The sequence below is a fragment of the Psammomys obesus genome, unplaced genomic scaffold (assembly GCF_907164565.1).
Source record: "Psammomys obesus unplaced genomic scaffold, mPsaObe1.curated_primary_1811, whole genome shotgun sequence".
Taxonomy (NCBI): Eukaryota; Metazoa; Chordata; class Mammalia; order Rodentia; family Muridae; genus Psammomys; species Psammomys obesus.
Window position 1 is genome coordinate 10,634,555 of NW_026586383.1, and position 19,950 is coordinate 10,654,504.

At 50.7% G+C, this 19,950-nt stretch overlaps 1 protein-coding gene across 1 annotated transcript; it reads left to right on the forward strand.

Moving 5' to 3' along the window:
* The first annotated feature begins 10,016 nt into the window (after window positions 1-10,016).
* On the forward strand, window positions 10,017-17,705 carry Krbox1 (KRAB box domain containing 1). Its single transcript, XM_055601804.1, has 4 exons — window positions 10,017-10,081; window positions 14,747-14,829; window positions 16,642-16,768; window positions 17,525-17,705. Exons 2-4 carry the CDS (start codon window positions 14,797-14,799, stop codon window positions 17,596-17,598), a joined length of 234 nt encoding a protein of 77 aa, XP_055457779.1. The 5' UTR covers window positions 10,017-10,081; window positions 14,747-14,796; the 3' UTR covers window positions 17,599-17,705.
* Window positions 17,706-19,950: the final 2,245 nt, after the last annotated feature.

Genomic DNA, 19,950 nt, shown 5'->3' on the forward strand with positions numbered 1-19,950 from the left:
GGAGGAGGAGGAGGAGGAGGAGGAGGAGGAGGAATAGCAGGCTGTGCTGTAGGATCAGGTGCTTTCAGACAGTTTTAGCTTTTGGGTTGGTGGAGATGAGGGTTCTGCTTGCAGACTCCCAAAGGACTGTGCTTCCTCCTAGCCTATGTCACATATGCAAGAGACAGTGACGCCACTACAGCACATAAAAAGGCAAAGCTGGGCAAAGCTGTCACCTACATATGACAAGACTGAGACCAGATTATTCAACATCTTTGGGCCTCACACCAGGAGGCTTCCTTTGTCTTCCTTGTAAACAATGAGATACCGTTATGAAGGGGCCAGAGTGTTCATTTCAGAAAGAGGCCAAGATAACTCAGTGCATGCTTTGGAAATGTTGGAGGGCCCAGGGGAAGCTAACAGGACTCACACTAAGTCCCTGCTCTGTGCGTGGTCCCCACTCATCCCATCGCTGTGCTGGCTTGAATAGGAGGCGCCCTTTCTCGGGCTCAGGGTCTGGACACGTCGGGAGGGTCAGGGGGTGCAGCCTGCTGGAGGAAGCGTGTCGCTGGAGATTTGAGAGTTCACAGGCTCGCTCTGCCTCCTCACTCTTTATGCTTTGTGCTTTCATTGAAGTTATGAGCTCTCAGGCTCCTGCTCCTGTTCCTGTCCCTCGTTGTCATCCCTCTGAACTGCAAGTTGAAATCACTTTCTCTCGCCAGTTGCTTTTGCTTGTAGTGCTTCCTCACAGCAACAGAAGCAGAACAAATACAATCGCCATCCTGTTTTATGTTAGTGTGTGTGTGTGTGTGTGTGTGTGTGTGTGTGCGGCATGTGCGAGCGCGAGTGTGTACTTCTGTATCTGAGGACAGTGTCCCTGGAGGTCAGAAGAGGAGTCAGGTCTCCTGGCACCGGAGTTAGGTGGCCCTGAGCCGTCAGACGTGGCTGCTGGGCCTGCACTCAGTCCTAGGCAGAGCAGCAGCTCTCTTAGCCGTCTCCCGCCCGTTGTCACTGCTATTTTCAGACGTTTCGATGTTCTATGTGCTAATGCTTTGTGTGCATTTACTCATCTGGTCCTTGTAGCAATCTGTGTGGAGGTTCTCCAAGGCTGCCCTTTCAGAGATTCCCACGGAGGATTTATGGGACTTGGCAGGTAATTGTAAGACTTAATTTAAATGGGGAGCGAGGACACACGCCCAGAGTGTAAGGGGAGCCCGCAGGACTCCGCCAATAGCTGTCTGACGCTTTCTCCCACTGTGACAGAGTGCTCAGGACTGGAGCGCGTCTGTTATGCTTGCGCCCAGGAAAGGCCCTGCAGGGACAGTGCCCAAGGTCTCCACCTCTACACCCTCAGCCGGGCCAGCACCAGCGCCAGCTCTCAGGAGAGCAGGATTACATATTGTGTAACACTCGTAGGCATACAGTAACGCCTTTGTTGACTGACTGTTTACTGGGGACACAGAGCAAAGCTCCAGAAGAAGGCAACAGCCTGCTTTGGCCACCTTTGTAGGTCTCAGCGCTGTCATATGCTTGCACGCTGGGACTGTCCCATGTGCACTCAGCAGTCTGTGGGCTGCAGAGCTCAGGCTCTCACCCGCCCACGTGCTCAGACCCGCTCGCCCGCAGCCCTTTGCACTTGTTCTTTCTGTCTGGAATGTTATTCTTCCGGCTCCTTGCACGACCAGTACCTTCTTACAGTTCAAGCCCCAGTTGGAATTACAACCTGCCTGACCAAAAGCTCCTGCTGTCTACACAGTGATGCTGGAAGCTCGCGAAGCTATTGCTCTGTCTCTCTAGTGTGAAGTCAGCCCGAATCTTAGTTTCTGTCCACTCCACCCCCATCCTGATCACTGGCATTGAGAGGCAAAAGTCCTGTGATGTTTTGTTGATTTGTGATGAAACTTGGCTGTTCTCAGCGAACACGATTTGCAAGAAAAGTGTGTCATCAGCTGAGTGACTCTACTGAGTCACTAGGAGCTGCTGCCAAAGTAAGCTTAGTGTGCGTGTGGTTTTCCTTTCTCTCATACAATACATCTTGACCTGTCTAACAGCTCCGCTGGCCTCCATTTCCCCTCAGAAAAGAGCAGGTCTCTCGGGGATACCAACCAGCCATGGTGTAACAAGATGCAAAGAGACTCGTACAGGCTCTCACATCGAGGCTGAATGAAGCGACCCAGCAGGGGGAAAGGGTCTCCTGAGTAGGTGTGTTTTTGTATTTTGAGACAAGGTCTCACTCTGCAGCCCTGGCTGGCCTGGAACTCAGGGAGATCTGCCTGCCTCTGGCTTCTAGGTGCTGGGATTAAAGGCGAGCTTGGTTTCTCCCTGGCCAGATGCAAGTCCCTTAGAGGAAGCAGTGGCTTCCAGGACTGTCCCCTCAAGCACACCGCCTGACACAGGGCAAGCGTTCTAGGAGCATCGGTCAGGGAGGGAGCCGTCATTCCACAGTCTCTAGTTGCTGCTGCAGACATTCAGATTTACAGGTGGAGAGCGGGTGGCAGAAACAAGGACTGCTCCCCAAGGCTCAGGCGAGCGACAAGACAGAGTCGCTGCTGTGTGAGGCCGGAGCAGGGACTAACGGGAAAAGAGCTCTTGGTGGAGTGTGGAGGCACACCTTTGATCCCGGCACTCAGGATTCTTCGGAGGGTGACTGGCTGCTGACCAAGGAGGTTAAATGACTCCTTTACCATCAGACTCGTGAAACAGTGTGAACAGAGTTCTGGACTCCGGGCAGTGGCACGTCTGCGCAGGTGAAAAGGGCTGAGTTTGCCCGTAGATACCGGCGCGTGCAGCCTTGGCCAGCCAAGTTTCTTTGTGTAGTAGGCGCGGCTGACTCATAACTGACCAAAGCACTGAGCTTCCGGGAGTGCCGAGTCTCCACTCTCCGCATCCGCCACCCCTCACCCGAGGCCCAGGGAACATCACACGAGGGGCAGAAGGAACTCGAGAGTCAGAGGGTGGAAGGGGCTGTGAAATGCTTTTTCTGGACGCTGTGGCCAGTGTACTTGTGAACTCACGGTGCTGCCAGCTATCTGTACCAAGCCATCAATATGGCCACCTGGGGGGCGGGGTCATGAGCCTACAGCCCGGCGGAGAAGCGGCTGCACTTGATGGCTTCAGGTGTGCGGAGTCACTTTTCCGTGGGGTTGTGGCTGCTGATAGGTTGTCCCTGTGGCTGGCATCACGCAATGTCCAGTCAGGCAGACTGAGTGGGTCAGCAAGATGGGCCAGCCAGATAGTCAACAAATAAAGGTACCTGCTGCCATGTTTGGGGAGCTGAGTTCAGTCCCCATAAGGAGAAAACAAATTTCTGGCCTCCAAACAAGCACTGTTGTTCCACATTTCCGTCCACCAAATGAATGAATAAATAAATGTTAAATGAGCGTAAAGGTATGGCGCCCACAAGAAATAGGGGCAATAGTCAGGGCCCAGTGTGTGTGATTCCATTAGGAAATAATAGAGAAAGCGTTAATTTTAAAAGAAAAAGGAATAGCACTGGAAGGTATTTAAGGAAGGCGAGTATTTGAGTTGGACCTCTGGGGCCAGAGGGTCAGGCTGTGAAAGGGACGATGCTGCTGTCAATGAACAATTTGAGGGAGGGCCTCAAAAGAGCTGCCGAGGTGTGGAGGGGAAGCCTGGCCTGTCTGTGTAGTGCAGGGCACTTCGTGACTGAAGCCCAGAAATCAGTGGACGTCTGGCTCTGCCCTCTGGGAGAGTGGCCTCCACTTTCCTCTCTCAGCAAGCTGTTGGCAGCATGGGCGTCCTTGGCAGTTATCTGCAGCCTCAGAGGCTGCTGTGAGCTGTGTGCTCTTCAGAGCACTTGAAGCAGCCAGAAGAATATGATTGACTCCCAGGCCCACTCACGAGCTTTGTGAAATACTTGCTTGGGCCCACTGCAGGAGGCAATATTTCCAGCAGCAAGATGCCTTGGGGTACTTGGAGGCCAGGGAAACACCCCCTGTGCAGAGAAGAGACTTGCCCCTGCTGGCTGTGTTTAACGAGGCCTCCCACCCAGCACTGTCCTCCCCGTGACCACTGTGCTCTGCCAGGACAGCTGGAGACACAACTCGATGATGGTGCTGGGTCTCTGGGACTCTCCAGGTGGATGACAGTCTGGGAGGCAGCACAGTCTGCAGACCTGTGACAGAGATGTGCAAGCTTCTGACGGTCAAAGCGGCAGCAGTGACTTATGTCCAGGACAGGACAAGGCAGAACTATCAGTGACAAAGAGAGAGACCCTGAGGAACAGGGCTTTGCTTCTGCAGAAAGAAAAGGCCCAAGTAGGCGTGTGCTGCGGGGCCAGCTGAAGGTAACCATTGGGGATGTTTCAGGGGCACGCTGGACAGCAGATCCCAGAGCAGCATGGAATAGCTGGCAGATCTCACACGGGGACAGGGGTGATATCAGGAGGACTGAAGTGCATACTCTGGAATTCCAGTCGCTTCTGAGCGAAGTTCGACCAACCAGGCAGTTTCGCGGCCTGGGTTGATTCCAGTCTTTCTCACGGTGGTGTCTTTCCAGCTCCAGGACAGGTGTGTGACCAGCGTCTGGCCTGCCTGCTGTGGACAGCTGCTCAATAAGGACCCTGGGCTCCAACTATTGACTTCTGTGCTGTGGCAAGATGCAGACCCGGAGCATGTGTATGGTGGAGAGGCAGGTGGCTTCAGTTCACGGTGAAGCAGCTTCTAAAGCTCTGCTTATTCAAATAACCATGGCAGCAGATAGGTAAAAGGCTGCCATGCCCAGGGGAGCCTGGGGTTCAGTGCGAACCTGATGGGGAGGCTCTCAGACTTCTGTGTAAGCCAAGTCCCTCTGCAGATACAGCCCAAACCCCAAATAAAAGTACAATGTGGTCCCAGAGATCTGCAGGAAAATGTAAGTAGGACGTGTTAGCTGTGACAAGATGCCCAAGAGAAACTAGTTAAAAGGAAGAGAGGCCTGTTTGACTCATAGCTTCGGTTATTTTTGTTTCTGTCGCTTTGGGCCTAAGAAAAGTTAGGATACTACAACAGTAGCGCCTGATTCAAGCCACCTACTTTATGGCAGCCACGAAGCAAAAAGAAGGGACTGGTGACAAGATTTCTCTGGGGCATGCCTCCGGGACCTACACCTTCCATTTCTTCCTTTCCACCACCTCTCAAAAATGGCATCCAACCAAGAATCCATTGATGGATTAATCTAGATGAGTTCCGAGCCCTCATGGCTCAATCACCTCCCCAAAGCCCCTTACCTCAACCACGAGCCTTCTTAGGAGGCATTCCAGATTCCAGCCAGAACAGAGGACAGCAGTGTATGAACACAGTTAGAGTATCAGCAAAGAAGGAGGGCCTGGACCCCTGCCTCAGTGTGCACTTCAGAAGTGTACTCTCTTTTTACACTTTCTTAAATTAATCTAAAAATAAACGCCGGTAAGAAAGTAGAACTTATGCAGAGAAAGAAGGAACTCGGGAGCTGAAAAGTGTAGTGAATGCAAGGAGGAGCACGCCAGGGGTGTTACAGTGTGGCTGGCAGGCGAAGAAGCAGACTAGAGGGGCACTGAAATGACTGAACCAAAGAAACGTGGAGAAAAGGAGTAAAACAAGGTGCAGGGGCCTGCGGCGTTTAAGACCAACACAGGCACTGTAAGCCTCCAGGAAACAAAGAGAAAGGAGATAAGGAGGCTTTGAAGAAGCAACATCTGAAAAAAAAAAAAAAAAACAAAAACCAAATGTGACAAGCAAGTGATTCTAAAATTCGAGTAAGATAAACTAAGATACTCACATCATGGTTTCCAGAAGTGGGCTGGCAGCGAGGGACGCTCAGAATGAAGGGCCAGGGAGGAGGTACCCTCGGAAAACCACCAAACAGTTTCTCTAGAGACCATGGAGGCCAGAAGGCCACTGGGTCAATAATTCTAAGTGGGTAGGGAGAGGGACACACAGGAGAGACAGTCTCAAACTTAGGGAAGTCTCTTTTTCTTCCTCCTATTAGACCAGCCCAGCAAGCAGTGTCCAGGGAGTCCTTCAGAGTGAAGTGAAGTCAGGTAGTAACTCAGAGCTGTGGACGGCTGGGGGACGGCACAGAGGGTAAGCGCTCTGAGGCCCAAGCTCAATCCCTGAGGCCCCAAGGCAGAGGTGAGAACTGACGTACATGGCTTTCCGTCTGACCTGCCCATGCCTGCTGCGGGGCGTATACACACAAATGAATAAATGCAACAGACACATGATTAAAGGAAGATCTGTGAAAGCTATGTGTGCGGCCAAGTGAGAGCTAGCACTGTGGCTTGAATTTGCAACTACTCTAAGCTTCCTATGATTAAAAGGCACCCAGGCCACCTTACTCCCAGTGGGCAGGCCGCAGCTGAAAGGAACAGAAAGAAAGTGGAGTGGGAGAATGCGCAGATGAACTGGAGCCCTGAGTCCTGCTTATGAGAATGGAGAGAGGCAACCGCTCAAAAGGCTAAACCGTTGGCAGTGAGCTAGCTGTTGGGTTCTAAGGACAGACTAAGGAAAGGAGCTAGAACTTGTCACCTCCTGCTCACTGCATTGCTCACCATAGCCACTAGGCGGAGCCAACTCCAGTCCGTGACCAACAGATGACTAAAAATGTGCAGCATATTTACACACACTGGAATCTGGCCTCCTTCAATTGTCTTCTGTCCACTCGCTGGTCCACGTCTGTCCACATCTTGCCTCGGCCCTGAGGTCCAGCTTGGCCCTGTGCACTGTGCAACTGGGCTCATTTGTATCTATCCACTTCAGCTATACCTCCAGGAAGACCTCTGAATTTTACCATGGTCTCTCCAACCCTTCTGCAGCGAGTGCGCGCACACACGCGCACACACTCACACACACAAGGACGTTAATAGGAGTATTAAAATCGGGGTGAGAGAGCATATATTTGTTAAACACTAGAGATCGAGACTGCTTGGCAAACTGAAGTCAAGGCAACTGAAGCAGCCCATGAGCCTAGGGTTACTGCAGGAAGCTAGGAAGCCTGGAAAGACAAACATGTCTGCCTGCTTTCTGTGCACTCGGGACAACTTACGACCGTGTCTCAGTTACCGTTACTGCTGTGCAGGCACCATGACCAAAGCAACTTATAAAAGGAAGAAGTTATTGGGACTTAGAGTTTCAGAAGGCGAGTAGAGTCCTGCTGGTCACTGCAGGGAACATGACAGCAGGCCAGCAGGCATGGGCTGTGGCAGGACAGAGAGCTTGATCTGATCCATGAGGACAAGGCAGAGGGGCAAGCTAAGCTGGGAAGGCCTGGGGCTTTGCAACGTTGGAGCCTCCCAATCCTCCCCAAACAATTCCACTGCCCAGGGGCCATGCCTTCAGATATATGAGCCTGACATGATTGTATCTGCTGCCCCCAAAGCAGCTCCCCCGTCCAAGTACGATGTGTACCTGTGAGAGGGAGGGCTGGACAGAGCAACCACAGCCTGCCCTCCAAGTAGCCGATCCCCTACAGGGGAAGCCAGGCTCTGTAGTCTCAGAGCAGGAAGGATGGCCAGAGGGTGGGAAACACGTGCAACTGGCCACTTGAAGACCACTTACAGTGGCCACAAACTGAGGGCTAGCCCGAAAGGCACTGCAGCACCACCCAGGAGGTGCTGGGGCCCGAGCACCAGGACACTGTGTGCTCAGTAGGCCTGGAGTTGATTTCCCTCCAACAGATATCCACAGTTTTTAATAGTTAACCTTTGTATCCCGTCTTTCAAACACAATTACCTTTATTTGTGTGTATGTGTGGGCGTATCTGCGTGTGTATACACACATGATATGGTGCTCTAGGAGGCTAGAGAAGGGCACTGGAGCGGAGGCAGTTGCAGGCCGCCTGAAGGGGCTTCTGGAAACTGAACTCTAGTCCTCTTTGAGAGCAGCGAGTGCTCGTGGCCACTGAGTCATCTCTCCAGCGCCTGGACCCGTGTCTTAAACTAACGCAGGGGCTGGAGAGATGGCTCAGCAGTTGACAGCGCTCACTGCTTCTTTAGAGGATTAAGCTTGCCAGAACCCACATGGCCTCTCACAGCCACCTGTAACTGCAGAGGAGCTAACGTTCTCCTCTGGCCTCTGTGGGCACTGCCTGCACGTGTGTGTGGGTAAAACACAAACACACATAAAATAAAAATCAGTTAGATCTCAACCACCGGACCCCTTTGTCTCCTAGATACCGTTCAAGACACCACCTGTTATGCCAGGATCCTCAGAGACCACCAGGAGACGACTCGATGCAATTGTAAGAGAGCTTTATTACAAGAGTGATCGAATTTGGGACCCAAGTCTCACTGACGCAGCAGTGACTCTGAGCGAGCAGGATTTTTAAAGGGAAAAAAAAGCAAGCAGGGGGTTTCCATGGCAGCAAGCAAGGGGGTTCATGCCTTGGCATTACAGGATTGGGTGACCTCTTACATAATCACAATTGCATTTCTTCTAAACTACATCTGCAACTTTGGGGAAAATTTTCCCAACCGATTCTCATTAATTATTGCCAGGGAGATTGTCTCTATTTTCTATCAAGTATTTATGTGATATTTCCTGGAGGCTGTTGCTAGGAGAGTTAACTTTGTTTTCTGCCAAGTGCACATTCAGTGATATTTCCTGGTACCTGAGTTTAGCTCCCGGTCAAGATGGGTCCTCATTTCAAAATGGAGTCACCCAGGCTAACTTAAACTCTTCACACCCAAAGACACAGCAATCACCATCTGCCTTCTCCAAAATTTTTAATTCTAAAACCTGCTCCATGACAACACCCTGATCCAACCCAAAGCAGCCCTCTGAAGACTATGCATGAAGTCTGGCCCACTGCCATCCCAGCTTGTAGCAAAGCAGAGGGCAGAAGGTATTAGCTCCACTGAGGTAATTTTGTCCCTCATCTACCACCATAGCTGGTACCGTCTCGCCCCACCTGCCAGCTGAAGTACTCTGTGGCACTCGACTTCCCAGCTAGCTGCAGCTTTCTCATGTCTAGAGCGCACTCACGTTCTCCACGTTACACAGGTCTACACGTGGGCCAGGGCTCTGGCGATGTTGAGTTGCTCACAACTTTGCCCCCCATCTCCAAGCTAACAAAGAGGAGTTCAGTAGGAGCTAGAAGGGTGTGGAGCCCAAGTGTCTGAGACTCGAGAGTGGCCGCAGGAGCAAGACAAGCACCGTCCGGTGGTGCTGGAGTCCTCGCTGGGAAGGACAGTCTAAAGATTTCAAAAAGACTGTACAGGCACCTCCTTCCCGCACTGCTGCTCTTCCTACACAAGACGCTCTAGTTATTTGTTTGTTTATTTATTCACTTTACACCCCGATTGTAGGCCCCTCCCTTGTCTCCTCCTGGTCCCGCCCTCCCTCCTTCTCCTCTCCCTCTCCCCTAGTTCTCAGAAAGGGGAAGCCGTCCTCCCTTAGCAACAAACCCCAGCCTATCAAGTCTCATCAGGACTGGTTGCATCCTCTTCCTCTGTGGCCTGGCAAGGCAGCTCTGCTGTGGGGAAGTGATTGAGGAGCAGGCAACAGAGCCCATGTCAGAGACAGCCCTGTTCCCCTTACTCGGTAACCCACATGAAACTGGGCTACCTCTGAGCATGGGTCTCAGTTGGTGCATCGGTCTCCACAGGCTCCCTGGGCCCAGATTCTACACAAGACTTTTGCACACCTTTTTGGATGCGAAGTGTCTTCGTGGTATGCAGTTAGATCACTTAGTTCACCCCCGGACTCTTGTTTGACCAGCCCTCAAGGTTCCCCGGAAGGCGTTAATACTTCCAGAATGAATCCAGCCTTGTTCAGCTCTGCCTCCCCTCTGATTGCTCCTAAGGTTCTAACAGGAGCTGAGCAGCACTGTTCGGCAAGCCCTGCGGGACAGGACACAGTCAGGGTCTCTCAGTGGTGTCGGCCCTCCTGCGGGTCCTCGTGGAACAGCACTCCCACCGCGGCATGTCTCTGCCTGAGGCCTGCCCCACCGGAAGCCAAAGCCGGGCACCGCCAAGACCACGGGTCCTCCGAGACACCTAGAGAGTTCCGGGGATTGGCCGGGAGCCGCGTGACGTATTTCCGGGCCAGCAGTCTTTAACTCCCGAGGGTCACGGCGCAGCAACTTCCGGTTGCCTCGAGGCCGCCGAGGCTTTTCCCAGCGCCAGGTAGGTGGGTGTGGCGGGACCTGAGGCAGAAGTGAGTGTCGGCGGCGTGGACGCCAGGCGGGCCGCGTCCTGCTGAGGGGCCGAGTCCGCCGAAGGGGCGGCCTGGGGCAGCGGGAGGCCTCGCGCCGGCGGGAGAGGACACGTGGGCCGACCGTGGCCCGCACACGCGGGGAAGCGGGCCGCGCGCTCTGCCGGCCGCCTGCGGAGCAGGCAAGGCGCCGCGGGCCGCGCGTGTCGGCAGGTGTCTTCCGGGCCTCAAACCCCGGCTGCTGACCAGCTGCTGGACAGCCTTGAAGACGTTTCTGTCTCAGGAAATCAGGCCCCTGTGATGTTCATGAGCTGAGATGTCGAGCAGCCAAACAGCGGGACTTCTGCCACGTGCAGGTTCCCCCACCAATCTGGAGCGCGCCACTCGCGCGTAGAGCCCTGAAATTTAAATTAGACTGTACTAATGTTAACTCCCCAACAGGTGCTTTTAATAAAGCACCTAATGTGTGCTAGGTAGAAGAGTTTTCAATTTTTATATGAAAAATGCCTTGATTTAGCTCTTTATACCCCTCATTATCCTCTTCACGGTTTTATGAATTAGATACTTGGGCCGCAGACAGCCGTTCGCTTGTTAGATACTGTCTTCAAAATGTACATCTTGCTCATCCACTTTAATTATTAAAGGATGAGTTTACCAAGGGTGTAAATTCTAAGAAACGAAACTGCGCTGTGTCCCCATACTAGAATATTTGGAATCATGTTGTGAAGTTGGTAGATTTTTTTTAACATGATACTGTTTTCTTTCTCACTCGTCACTGTTATTATTGAATAAGTATATTACAAGCAACCTGTGTTAGGATTGTGTAGCAAAGTTACACAGCAGGTTCACAAATCACGTCACACGACTGATTCCACGTAGGAAGGTTATTAAGGGAAGGGGTCACAGTGACCGGCTCTGGGTAGGGCAAGAGATGGGGGGGGAGCGAGTTCTCTTATAAGGGGACCCAGAGCATGTGCACGTGGTCCGAAGGTGGTCCGTGGGTGGCTTCACAGATGCCCGATGTCCCACTTGTCAGGTCCCTTGATAATGGCCATAGAGATGCCTGCTTACAGATCCCAACAGTCCTCCCTTTTTGTTTTATTAAAAAGTGAGGCGCTAGGAAGGGGTGATGGTAGGGAGGGCATAGGGGAGATCTTTGCTCTCTTTAAGCTACTTCCTGCTGATTAGGGTGTTGTCATTCTCAGGGTGTAGCTGGTCCTCACCATCAGGGTCAATTGGAAGGTCATTGTCATCTGGTTCTGTGGGCAGAGGTTGATAATCCTCTAAGAGTAACTGATTAATGGTTTGGTTAGAGAATTTTTGCATTTGTTGTTGGAGGGATGTAGAGAGGAAGTTAATAAAACAGGGTGCAAAAAGCAAAAGCAGAAAGACGAGCAGAAGAGGTGTGAGGAAGGGAAGACTCCATTTCCATATGGGGTTCTTGAAGGCCCAAGAGCTAGAGGCCTGGACCTATTCCCTTTGCTTTTGTAGATTTGTCTGGGAAACTGGGAACTGGACAGGTTGGCCTCACTAAAAAGGAATAAGTCAAGGGATCACCCCTGGAAATACAATTAAGTGGTGGAGTCAGGCAAGGCTGGCAGGGCTGTCCCCTACCCCGACAATGGAGGAACTACAAGGAGAGGTTGGTCCCCAGTACTCCATCAGGACTGAGTAAGTGGCTCCGGTGTCCACAAGGCAGGAGATGGGCCGCCCCAATACCATGATAATTACCCGTGGATACTGCTAGTGATGGCAGTGGTCAGGTCAAGGGAACCCAGGCCCCTTCAGTCGTCTGTAGCTAGGCGTAGGATATCGGTCAGAGGGCGATCTGGGAGTGATGCCCCCATATCATGGGAGAAATGGTGGTAGTCAATACCCCAGTGTCCCTCTTGGTGACATTTTGGACATGGCCCCGGTGGCTTGCAGGGATTAGGACAAAACTGGACCCCATTTGAAACAGGGACCCCTGGTCTTCATGCCTTAGGAGGCAAGGGAGCCTGGGTAGTTGCTGAGGCCGGTTGGATGGCCTTAGCCAGCATTTGGTATTTTTGCTTGCAGGCTTTCTCACCTCTTCCATGTTACACCTTAAAGGCCAGCGCTGACTTCTGCCTGTGGAGTCAGAGGTCCGCTCTCCCCAAGTATTTAAGCTTAGCCCTGATGTCAGGGTAACCCCAGGAGAAAAAATAGGTCATCAGAAGTTGCCTACCCTCTATACTTTCCGGCTCTAGATTACTATGTTGTAAGAGGGCCTTTGTAAGGCACTCTAGGAATTGAAACGTGTTTTCATTCTTGTCCTGAATGACCTCCTGGAGCTATTCATAATTAACTGGCTTAAGGGCAGCCTTACAGAAACCAGCCAGGAGGCAGTTGTGAACTGATCTCTAGCTAAAATGCCTTCTGGGGTATTATAATCCCCAGGTTATAATTGTGGATCCTGGTGGGGCACCACCTCAGCCCCAACCAGGTGTGCTGCGTTTGTTTGGTGAACCTCAGCTGCATGTGTTCTAGCCTGTTCCCAAACTTGCTCCTCAGGTAATAGGCTATTGGTAAGAATCATATATGTGTCATGGAAGGTGGGACTATAAGATTGAGTGAGATATTGGAATTCTTTAATGAAAGTAGAAGGATTACAGGTATAGGATCCTAGTCTCTTTCCTATTTGAGAGTTCAGTTAATGAGAAGGGAACATGCACCCTAACTAAGCCATCCACACTGCTCACCTGCAAGGGAAGAATTGAGGCTGGTTTATGCTGAGTAGAAGAGGTCTTTGCTGTGGAGCGAGAGTGGGTAGCAGAGGGGCTAAGAGCTGTTGGTGGGGTGAAAGTAGGTGCCAAAGTAGGACTAGGACAGCCTGTTGCTGGGGAAGGGCTGGAGAGATGGGTAAGGATGCTGGAGAAGCCGAAGAGGAAGAGGAGGAAGAAGAGGAGGAGGGGGAAGCTGGAGGTTGAGAAGAAGCCGGAGGTGGAGAACGGGGAGGTGGCGGTTCATCCATGGGGTCAAAGTCAGAGAACTCTGGAGGTTGAGACTATATAGCTAGAAGAAGTTGGGTAGGAAAACAGGAAGAGTAGAGAGAAGGTTTAGAGCAGAGAAGAAAGCTTGAACACAAGACACCTCCTTCCATGTACGAGATTGCTGACAGTATTAAAAAGATCCCGTGAAATATTGGGATTTAATGTGCCGTTAATTGGCCAATTTGAACTATCTAAGGAATATGTAGGCCAAGTTTTATTACAGAGGCATATGAGCTTAGAGGCCCTTAACTCAGGCTCTATGAGTACGGTTTTAAAATTCTCCAGAAGACATCCCAGTGGGGACACTGGAGGAATGGATGAATGGGCAGTTCCCATTGGGAGGGTAGGAGTCAGTGACCTTCCAGAGGCGTCCCAAAGACAAGGGTTAACTCAGTAGAGTATGGCCCTACCTGATCCAACAGCTCATCAGTGTTGGCCAGAGACCAAGGGCACAGCTTCCTGTAGGAGACACAGTTTGCCTAGCGCTAGGATTTTCGTAGAGAAACCGAGCATGTAGAAGGGGAAAAAAAAACCTCACCCAAGGGAAAGAGGAAGCCCAAAATGGAGGTCAGCAAAAAGGGTCAACTGTAGCCAGTGAAGATTGTGTTTGGGGATTCCTCTGTCTCAATAGGTAGTAGGAAGTTGCCAGATGCTCAACAGTCAATCTTCCCCTACCAAGAGAGACATTTATTCTGACCAGTGAGGGAACTCCCCAATCCAGCCAGTGTTGAATGCAGCAGATATCGATCTGGTTGCTGGAAAGTGGGTTGCAGGTGGATTTGAAATGAAATAGGTTCCCAGCAGCCCCGGTGGGTGCTAGCGCCGAAAGCACCCATCATGCCACTGAAAGCACCTATTCCCTGCCAAGCACGCCAATATTAGGAGTGTGCAGCAAAATTACATGGCAGGTTCACAAATCATGCCACACGACTGGTTCCACATGGGAGGTTTATTAAGGGAAGGGATCACGTCACAGAGACTGTCTCTGGGTGGGGCAAGAGAGGGAGTTTGTTCGAGTTCTCTTATAAAGTGACCCAGAGCATGGGCAGGTGGTTTCAGGTGGTCCGTAGGTGGCTTCACAGATGCCTGATGTTCCGTCTGTCAGGTCCCTTGGCATTGTCCGTGGAGATGCCTAACAACCTGTATTTACACAACATAAAAATATTCCTAATAAACCCATCTTTAAAGTGTTTGCTTTGTATTACTAAAAAGACACTATTATAAAGTAGCATGGAGAGGCTGGCTCTGAGGTCACCCAGTAGTGAATGGATTTCACGGTACCACTCATTCCTTCTGCATCTGGGCCCTGTGGCTGTCACCTGGAATGCAGGCTTTCTTTGAACAGTTCATAAAATCTGTCCACTGTTTTTCCTACTTCGTCATCTTTCCCTGATGTTGTCTTTGTATTACCGAAATGATAGTTTTTTTCTTAGATGATCTCGTTCTTCCATTTTGCATTCTCCAATGTGCCTGCTTTCTAAACACCTCATTAAGACTAGGATTGCCACTGATAAGAAGTAACTGATGAACCATGCTCACAGGGCCTTCCAAACAGGATGGATCAGTGACTGTTTGCAGAAGTCAAATAGAGCTATTATTACTAATGGTTTCTCTGTTTACCTTCAGGTTCTGAAAGTTTTAAGCCTGTATTTACTACAAGACTAAAAGATTTGATAATGGAAAATATCTCCATAAAAGCTGAGCCTCGGGTGAGCTGGGTTATCTTTGTTTCTGTACATATGTGTGGGTTTACAATGGTATGCACTGCATGTGTACATATATGCACACACATTTGTGTATGCAAATATATAAACATGTACTTATATGTGTATTTACATTAATGTACAGTTTAATTTAGAAATTTATCACTGAGGTTTAACTTACATATATGTTTTAATTGTATAACTTGGTTTTGAAATACAATCATATAACCATCCCTTATGTTAATTCTTTAACATGTTCCATTTTGTGTCCTTTCCTAAGCCATTGGGATCTCCCCTCTGTAGGTTTTGACTTTTTAAAACCCACTTTATTTGTGGGTCCTCAAGACTCTACCTCCTTTCTAAGCCCCCAACCCTAGGTAGAAGATAAAGAAGGTTATTAGGGACAGGGGATGTAGACCTCTTTAGCTGGAGTTCCTTGGGGCGATTCCACTCTTTGTCATCAAGATAGCCAGCAAACCAACAGACCAGCAATCCGGCCATAGCCAAAGCAGCAACAAGGACCACCAGCAGCAGGAGCGCCACCAAGAGTTCTCCGGAGCTTTTCTCTCTGGAGCAAAGCATTTTCTGTCTGTCTCCCCCTCCCGCCCCCACGCTCCAATTTCTACCTTCTCAGAGTCTGCACCAGGATGTTTTTCAGCTGGTAAAACCATCCCCCCTGCACGAGGCAGTTTCCTGCTGACAAGAATCATACACCCTCTCAGGAGGTGATTTATCAGCTGACAGATCACGAGGCTGCTGGCAGCTATGGGCAAAGCATTCCTGTGTCCCACACCTGGGGCTACAACAAAAACTTACCCCAACAGCACAACCAAGACTTCCACCACACCCCTCCCTCAGCACTGGAGTTGCAGAAACCTGCCCCCATGCCAAGCTTTTGTGTGGGTGATGGGGACCTGAAGTCCTGTGTTTGTGCTTGTGAAACAAATATTCTACTCAATGGATTTTTTTTTTTTTCAGCCAAAAGATATCCCCCTGCCCTGCCCTGGGTATTGAGTCCAGGGCTTTGCACATTGTAGGTGTGCTGGATAGTTTTATGTCAAATTGACACAAGCTAAAGTCATTTGAGAGGAGGAAACCTCAATTAAGAAAATGCCTTCAAAAGTCAGGCTATAACATGCATTTAATTCCCAGCACTCAAGAGGCAGAGGCAGGTGGATCTCTGTGAGTTCGAGGCCATCCTGGTCTACAGAGTGAGTCCAGGACAGCCAAGGCTGCAGAGAAACACTTTCTGAATACACTCCTTCCTGAAACAGACAAACAAACAAAAAAACAAGAGTCAGGCTGTAGGCAAGCCTGCAGGGCCTTTTCTTAATCAGTGATTGATGGAGGAGGGTCCAGCCCATTGTAGATGGGGCCACCCCGGGGCTGGTGGTTGTGAGAATGGAGGCTGAGCAAGCCATGGTGGGCAAGCCAGTAAGCAGCACCCCTTTAGGCCTCTATCAGCTCCTGTCTCCAAGTGTCTGCCATGCTTGAATTCCTGTCCCGACCTTCAGTGGTGGGCTGCAGTGTGGAGGTGTAAGCCCGATAAAGCCTCTCCCCCCCAGCGCAGGTTTGGCCAGAAGACACTGGACGAGCAGTCCACCACCCCAGCTGCAGCCCTGTCTTTGATGGACAGAGGCAAACATTCTCATGTGAGTGTGTGAGTGTGGGTGAGGGGCTGAAGTTGCTAGATGGTGGAGAATGCATTTGGTTAACAGTTCTCTGGCACGTGGCCCGGTTTGTACTTTACACTTGATCCGCATACAGTTACTCCCGGGATTGTCTGGGGTCTAGCAGAGCTGTTATTTGTCGTCCCAGGAAACAGTGACTTGTGAAGATGTGCTGTTGTACTTCACGGAGCAGGAGTTGGCCAGCCTGAGACTCGATGAGAAAGCGCTGTACAAGGAGGTGGTGCTGGAGAACTTCATGCACCTGGCTTTTCTGGGTGAGGCTCTGCGCCAGACATGTCTGCTTGGGTTCTTGGGTTCTTGGGTTCTTGGGTGGAAGGGCTTACGAGTCAGGGCTTACTTGGGTGGTTCTTGGGTGGAAGGGCTTACGAGTCAGCTCCAGGTGGCGACACTCTGGCTCGCCCTGGGACTCGTCGCTTCATGCGTACTGTAGCACACGGCGCCCTTCAGGAGCTTTTAATGACCTTGCAGGTGTGTTAGGTGCATGCTGAGCCAGAGTTCCATCCTCAGCCATGCTCCATTTAAGTCACTTTTCAGCTTTTACAAAAAGCTTTTAAAATGTATTTTAATCATATGCAACGTTTCATTATGACGTTTTCTTTCATGAGTAAATGTTATTTTGATCATATTTTCTGTTACCCCTCACACACACCTACTATCTAATCTCCTTCCTCTTTGCAACCCATCCCTGCCTACCTTCATGTCTTTAAACTTTCGGTGTGTGCCCTCATGAATTTGATTGGAGTTACATACAGGTTCTTCAGAGTTTTGTATGTTGAAATGCTTCTATTAAGAGGGACGTTTAGAATAAAAATCTAAATATTTTACTGGTCACATGTATAGTCACACTTCTACACTCTCAGCTTTGCAAACTTACTACATTTGTGGCTCTGTACAGTAACAAGTAGAACAAGGAAATTGTTTTTGCTTTTTATGGCAACATTAAAAATTTTAAATCACCTTTATATTGAAATAGGTTAAGGTGGCTGACAGAGTCTGTGACTTCCCTCCAGGGTACATCTCAAAAGTGAGGAAGTATGCGCAGCTGATTGAGGCAGAGGTGTCCAGGGTGAAGGCATTCCTCTAAGCCAGGAAGACATGGCTGAGTCACTGCTGTCCAGTGGAGGCCTCTCTGTAGCCAAACACATTTCTGTAGACAGAATGCTTTTTACTTTATTAAAGTTGTTCGTTAAGATGCACAAAGCAGACACTTGTGTCCTTTTGTTTGCTGCTTCTTTTCAAGACTGGGTTTCTCTGTGTAGCCGTGGTTGTCCTGGTGCTTTGTAGACCAGGCTGGCCTTGAAGTCACAGAGATCCTCCTGCCTCAACTCAAGTTCTCTCTCTCCCCCTCTGAGAGCAGGGCATGGTACAGAAGCTGGGTAGAGGCTCGTTAGTCAAAGCCAGAACAATGTTTGTGAGATACGTTGGCCATGTGAGGGTGCTGTTCCCTCTCAAGCGTTGTATAAAAGCATTTATGTGCTGCCTGGACGGATCCAAGCCTGCCAGGCAACTCGGAAGCTCAGTGCTCAGGCCAGCTGAGAGAATGCAGAGGGCATCAGATCTGCTGGAGAGGGGGTTACAGTCAGCCGGGAGCCGCAGACTCGAGTGCTGGGATGAGCACCCTGCCTGGGCCCTCTCTAAGAGCAGGTCGGGCCTGTAATTGTGGAACCTTCACTTGGGCTCGTCTGTTGCTTTTGTTAGCACAGGTTCTTTCAACCTTATGCATTAGCAGATGTCAGTGAAATCAAGGTATCTTGAGACCACGATTAAGAATATTTATAAAATAAAAAACATCATCAGGGTGTGTCATAGGTCAGCAGGTAACTGATTGGTGCCGAGCCTGATGATCTGAGTTGCATACATGGGACATACATGGTGGAAGGAGAGAGCGGACTCCAGCACGTTGTCCTCTGACCTCCATATCCACACATTCACACACACACACACACACACACACACACACACATACACACACACACACGAATGTACGTGTGCACACACACGCATACTCTAAGTAAAATTTAAAAGTATATGGAAGCATCACATGAAGTAATTGTTTTTGTTTCCTGTTGCTGTGATGAAGTAGCAAAAGCTACTTCAAGGGAAAAGGGTTTATTTGGCTTACCCCTCCAGGGTATCATTTATCACTGGGGGAAGCCAAGTCAGCCGGAACCTGATCGCACCCCATCCACTCAGGAGCAGAGCAGTGAAAGCATGTGTGTTAAGCTCAGCTGACTCCATTTTCTCCAGTCTACAGTTCCAGCCTGGGAACCAGTGCTGTCCGCTCAGGGTGGGGCTTCCTAGCTCAACACGAGAAGGTCCTTCCCAGGCCCACGGGCCAGCCTTGTCTAGACAACCCTTTGGTTCTAGTTACCTCAAGTTAATTGAAATTAGCCTTGTGGGGCTGAAGAGTGGCTCCGCATTTAAGAACACTGGCTTTTCTTGCAGAGGATGTGGGTTTGATTCCCAGAACCCACACAGCAGTTCAAAACCACCCATAACCCCAGTTCCAGGGCATCTGACACCTGGCCACCATGGGCACTGCGCAATATGGTACACACACGTAGGCAGACACTAATAAAATAACCCTAAAACATTAACCATCAAAGTAAGGTTTCGGGAAATTTATCCACATGTGTTTCTGTCGAGGGTCACGCACATGTGTCTGTCTAATGTGTACAGACAGAGACTCCGTCCCACACCCTTCTTTTCCCTAAACACCGAGAGGCCACTACGTGGCCGCGTGGACCCATCTTTTTTGCATTCTTCCTCCACACAGGAGTTGGCAGCCTTCTGGCTGTGCGCACACCCCTGGCCACGCGGCTCGCTGTGGTTCACGCTCTACGCTGCAGCCGGGCTACCCACCGCAGGCCCTTCCCTGTAAGCGCCCCTTAGCACCGGTTGTGGTGGCCCAACGCTACGATGCGCAGGAAGCGTTCGGGATGACTGCTGCTGTCGAGCATGGGCCGCCCGGGGTCCCCGGTTTCCTTCAGTTGTGCCACTATCGGCAGCAACCTGAAGTAGCCTGGGGGGCCTGAGGGTGGCTCATGCACCTAGTGGCGACCCTGAGAGTTGAAATCCTGGCAGGTCATTTTCAGCTTGGTTCCAAAATTCTCTCCTGCCGACCATTCTGCCCCAACCTCCACCCATTACCTACCTCCCCTTAAAAAACCCTGAGTTCCAAGCATCAGGCTTCCAGGGGCCAGAGCTCTCAGAGGTCCAGGGACTCCTTGGCCACCACCAGCTACCTGTTACCAGTGAGGCCAGCAAGAACCTGCAGTCGAGATGCCAATCCCAATGCAGACCCTCTAGTCTGGCCCCGTTGTGACCAGCCCCAGGGCCACAAAGGACTGTCTGCGCCCAGGCCAGTGCCCAGTACTAGTACCTTACTCCGGCCCCTTGAAGGAGGGTCTGCTCGTTGTTAATGACCTTCCTTGGT

Bases quoted from the DNA above. Each gene is read 5' to 3' on its own strand.
- Krbox1 (XM_055601804.1), top strand. From the start codon at position 14,797: ATGGAAAATATCTCCATAAAAGCTGAGCCTCGG. The intron at 14,830-16,641 runs GTGAGCTGGGTT...TTGTCGTCCCAG, and splicing joins CCATAAAAGCTGAGCCTCGG to GAAACAGTGACTTGTGAAGA. The intron at 16,769-17,524 runs GTGAGGCTCTGC...ACTTCCCTCCAG, and splicing joins CATGCACCTGGCTTTTCTGG to GGTACATCTCAAAAGTGAGG.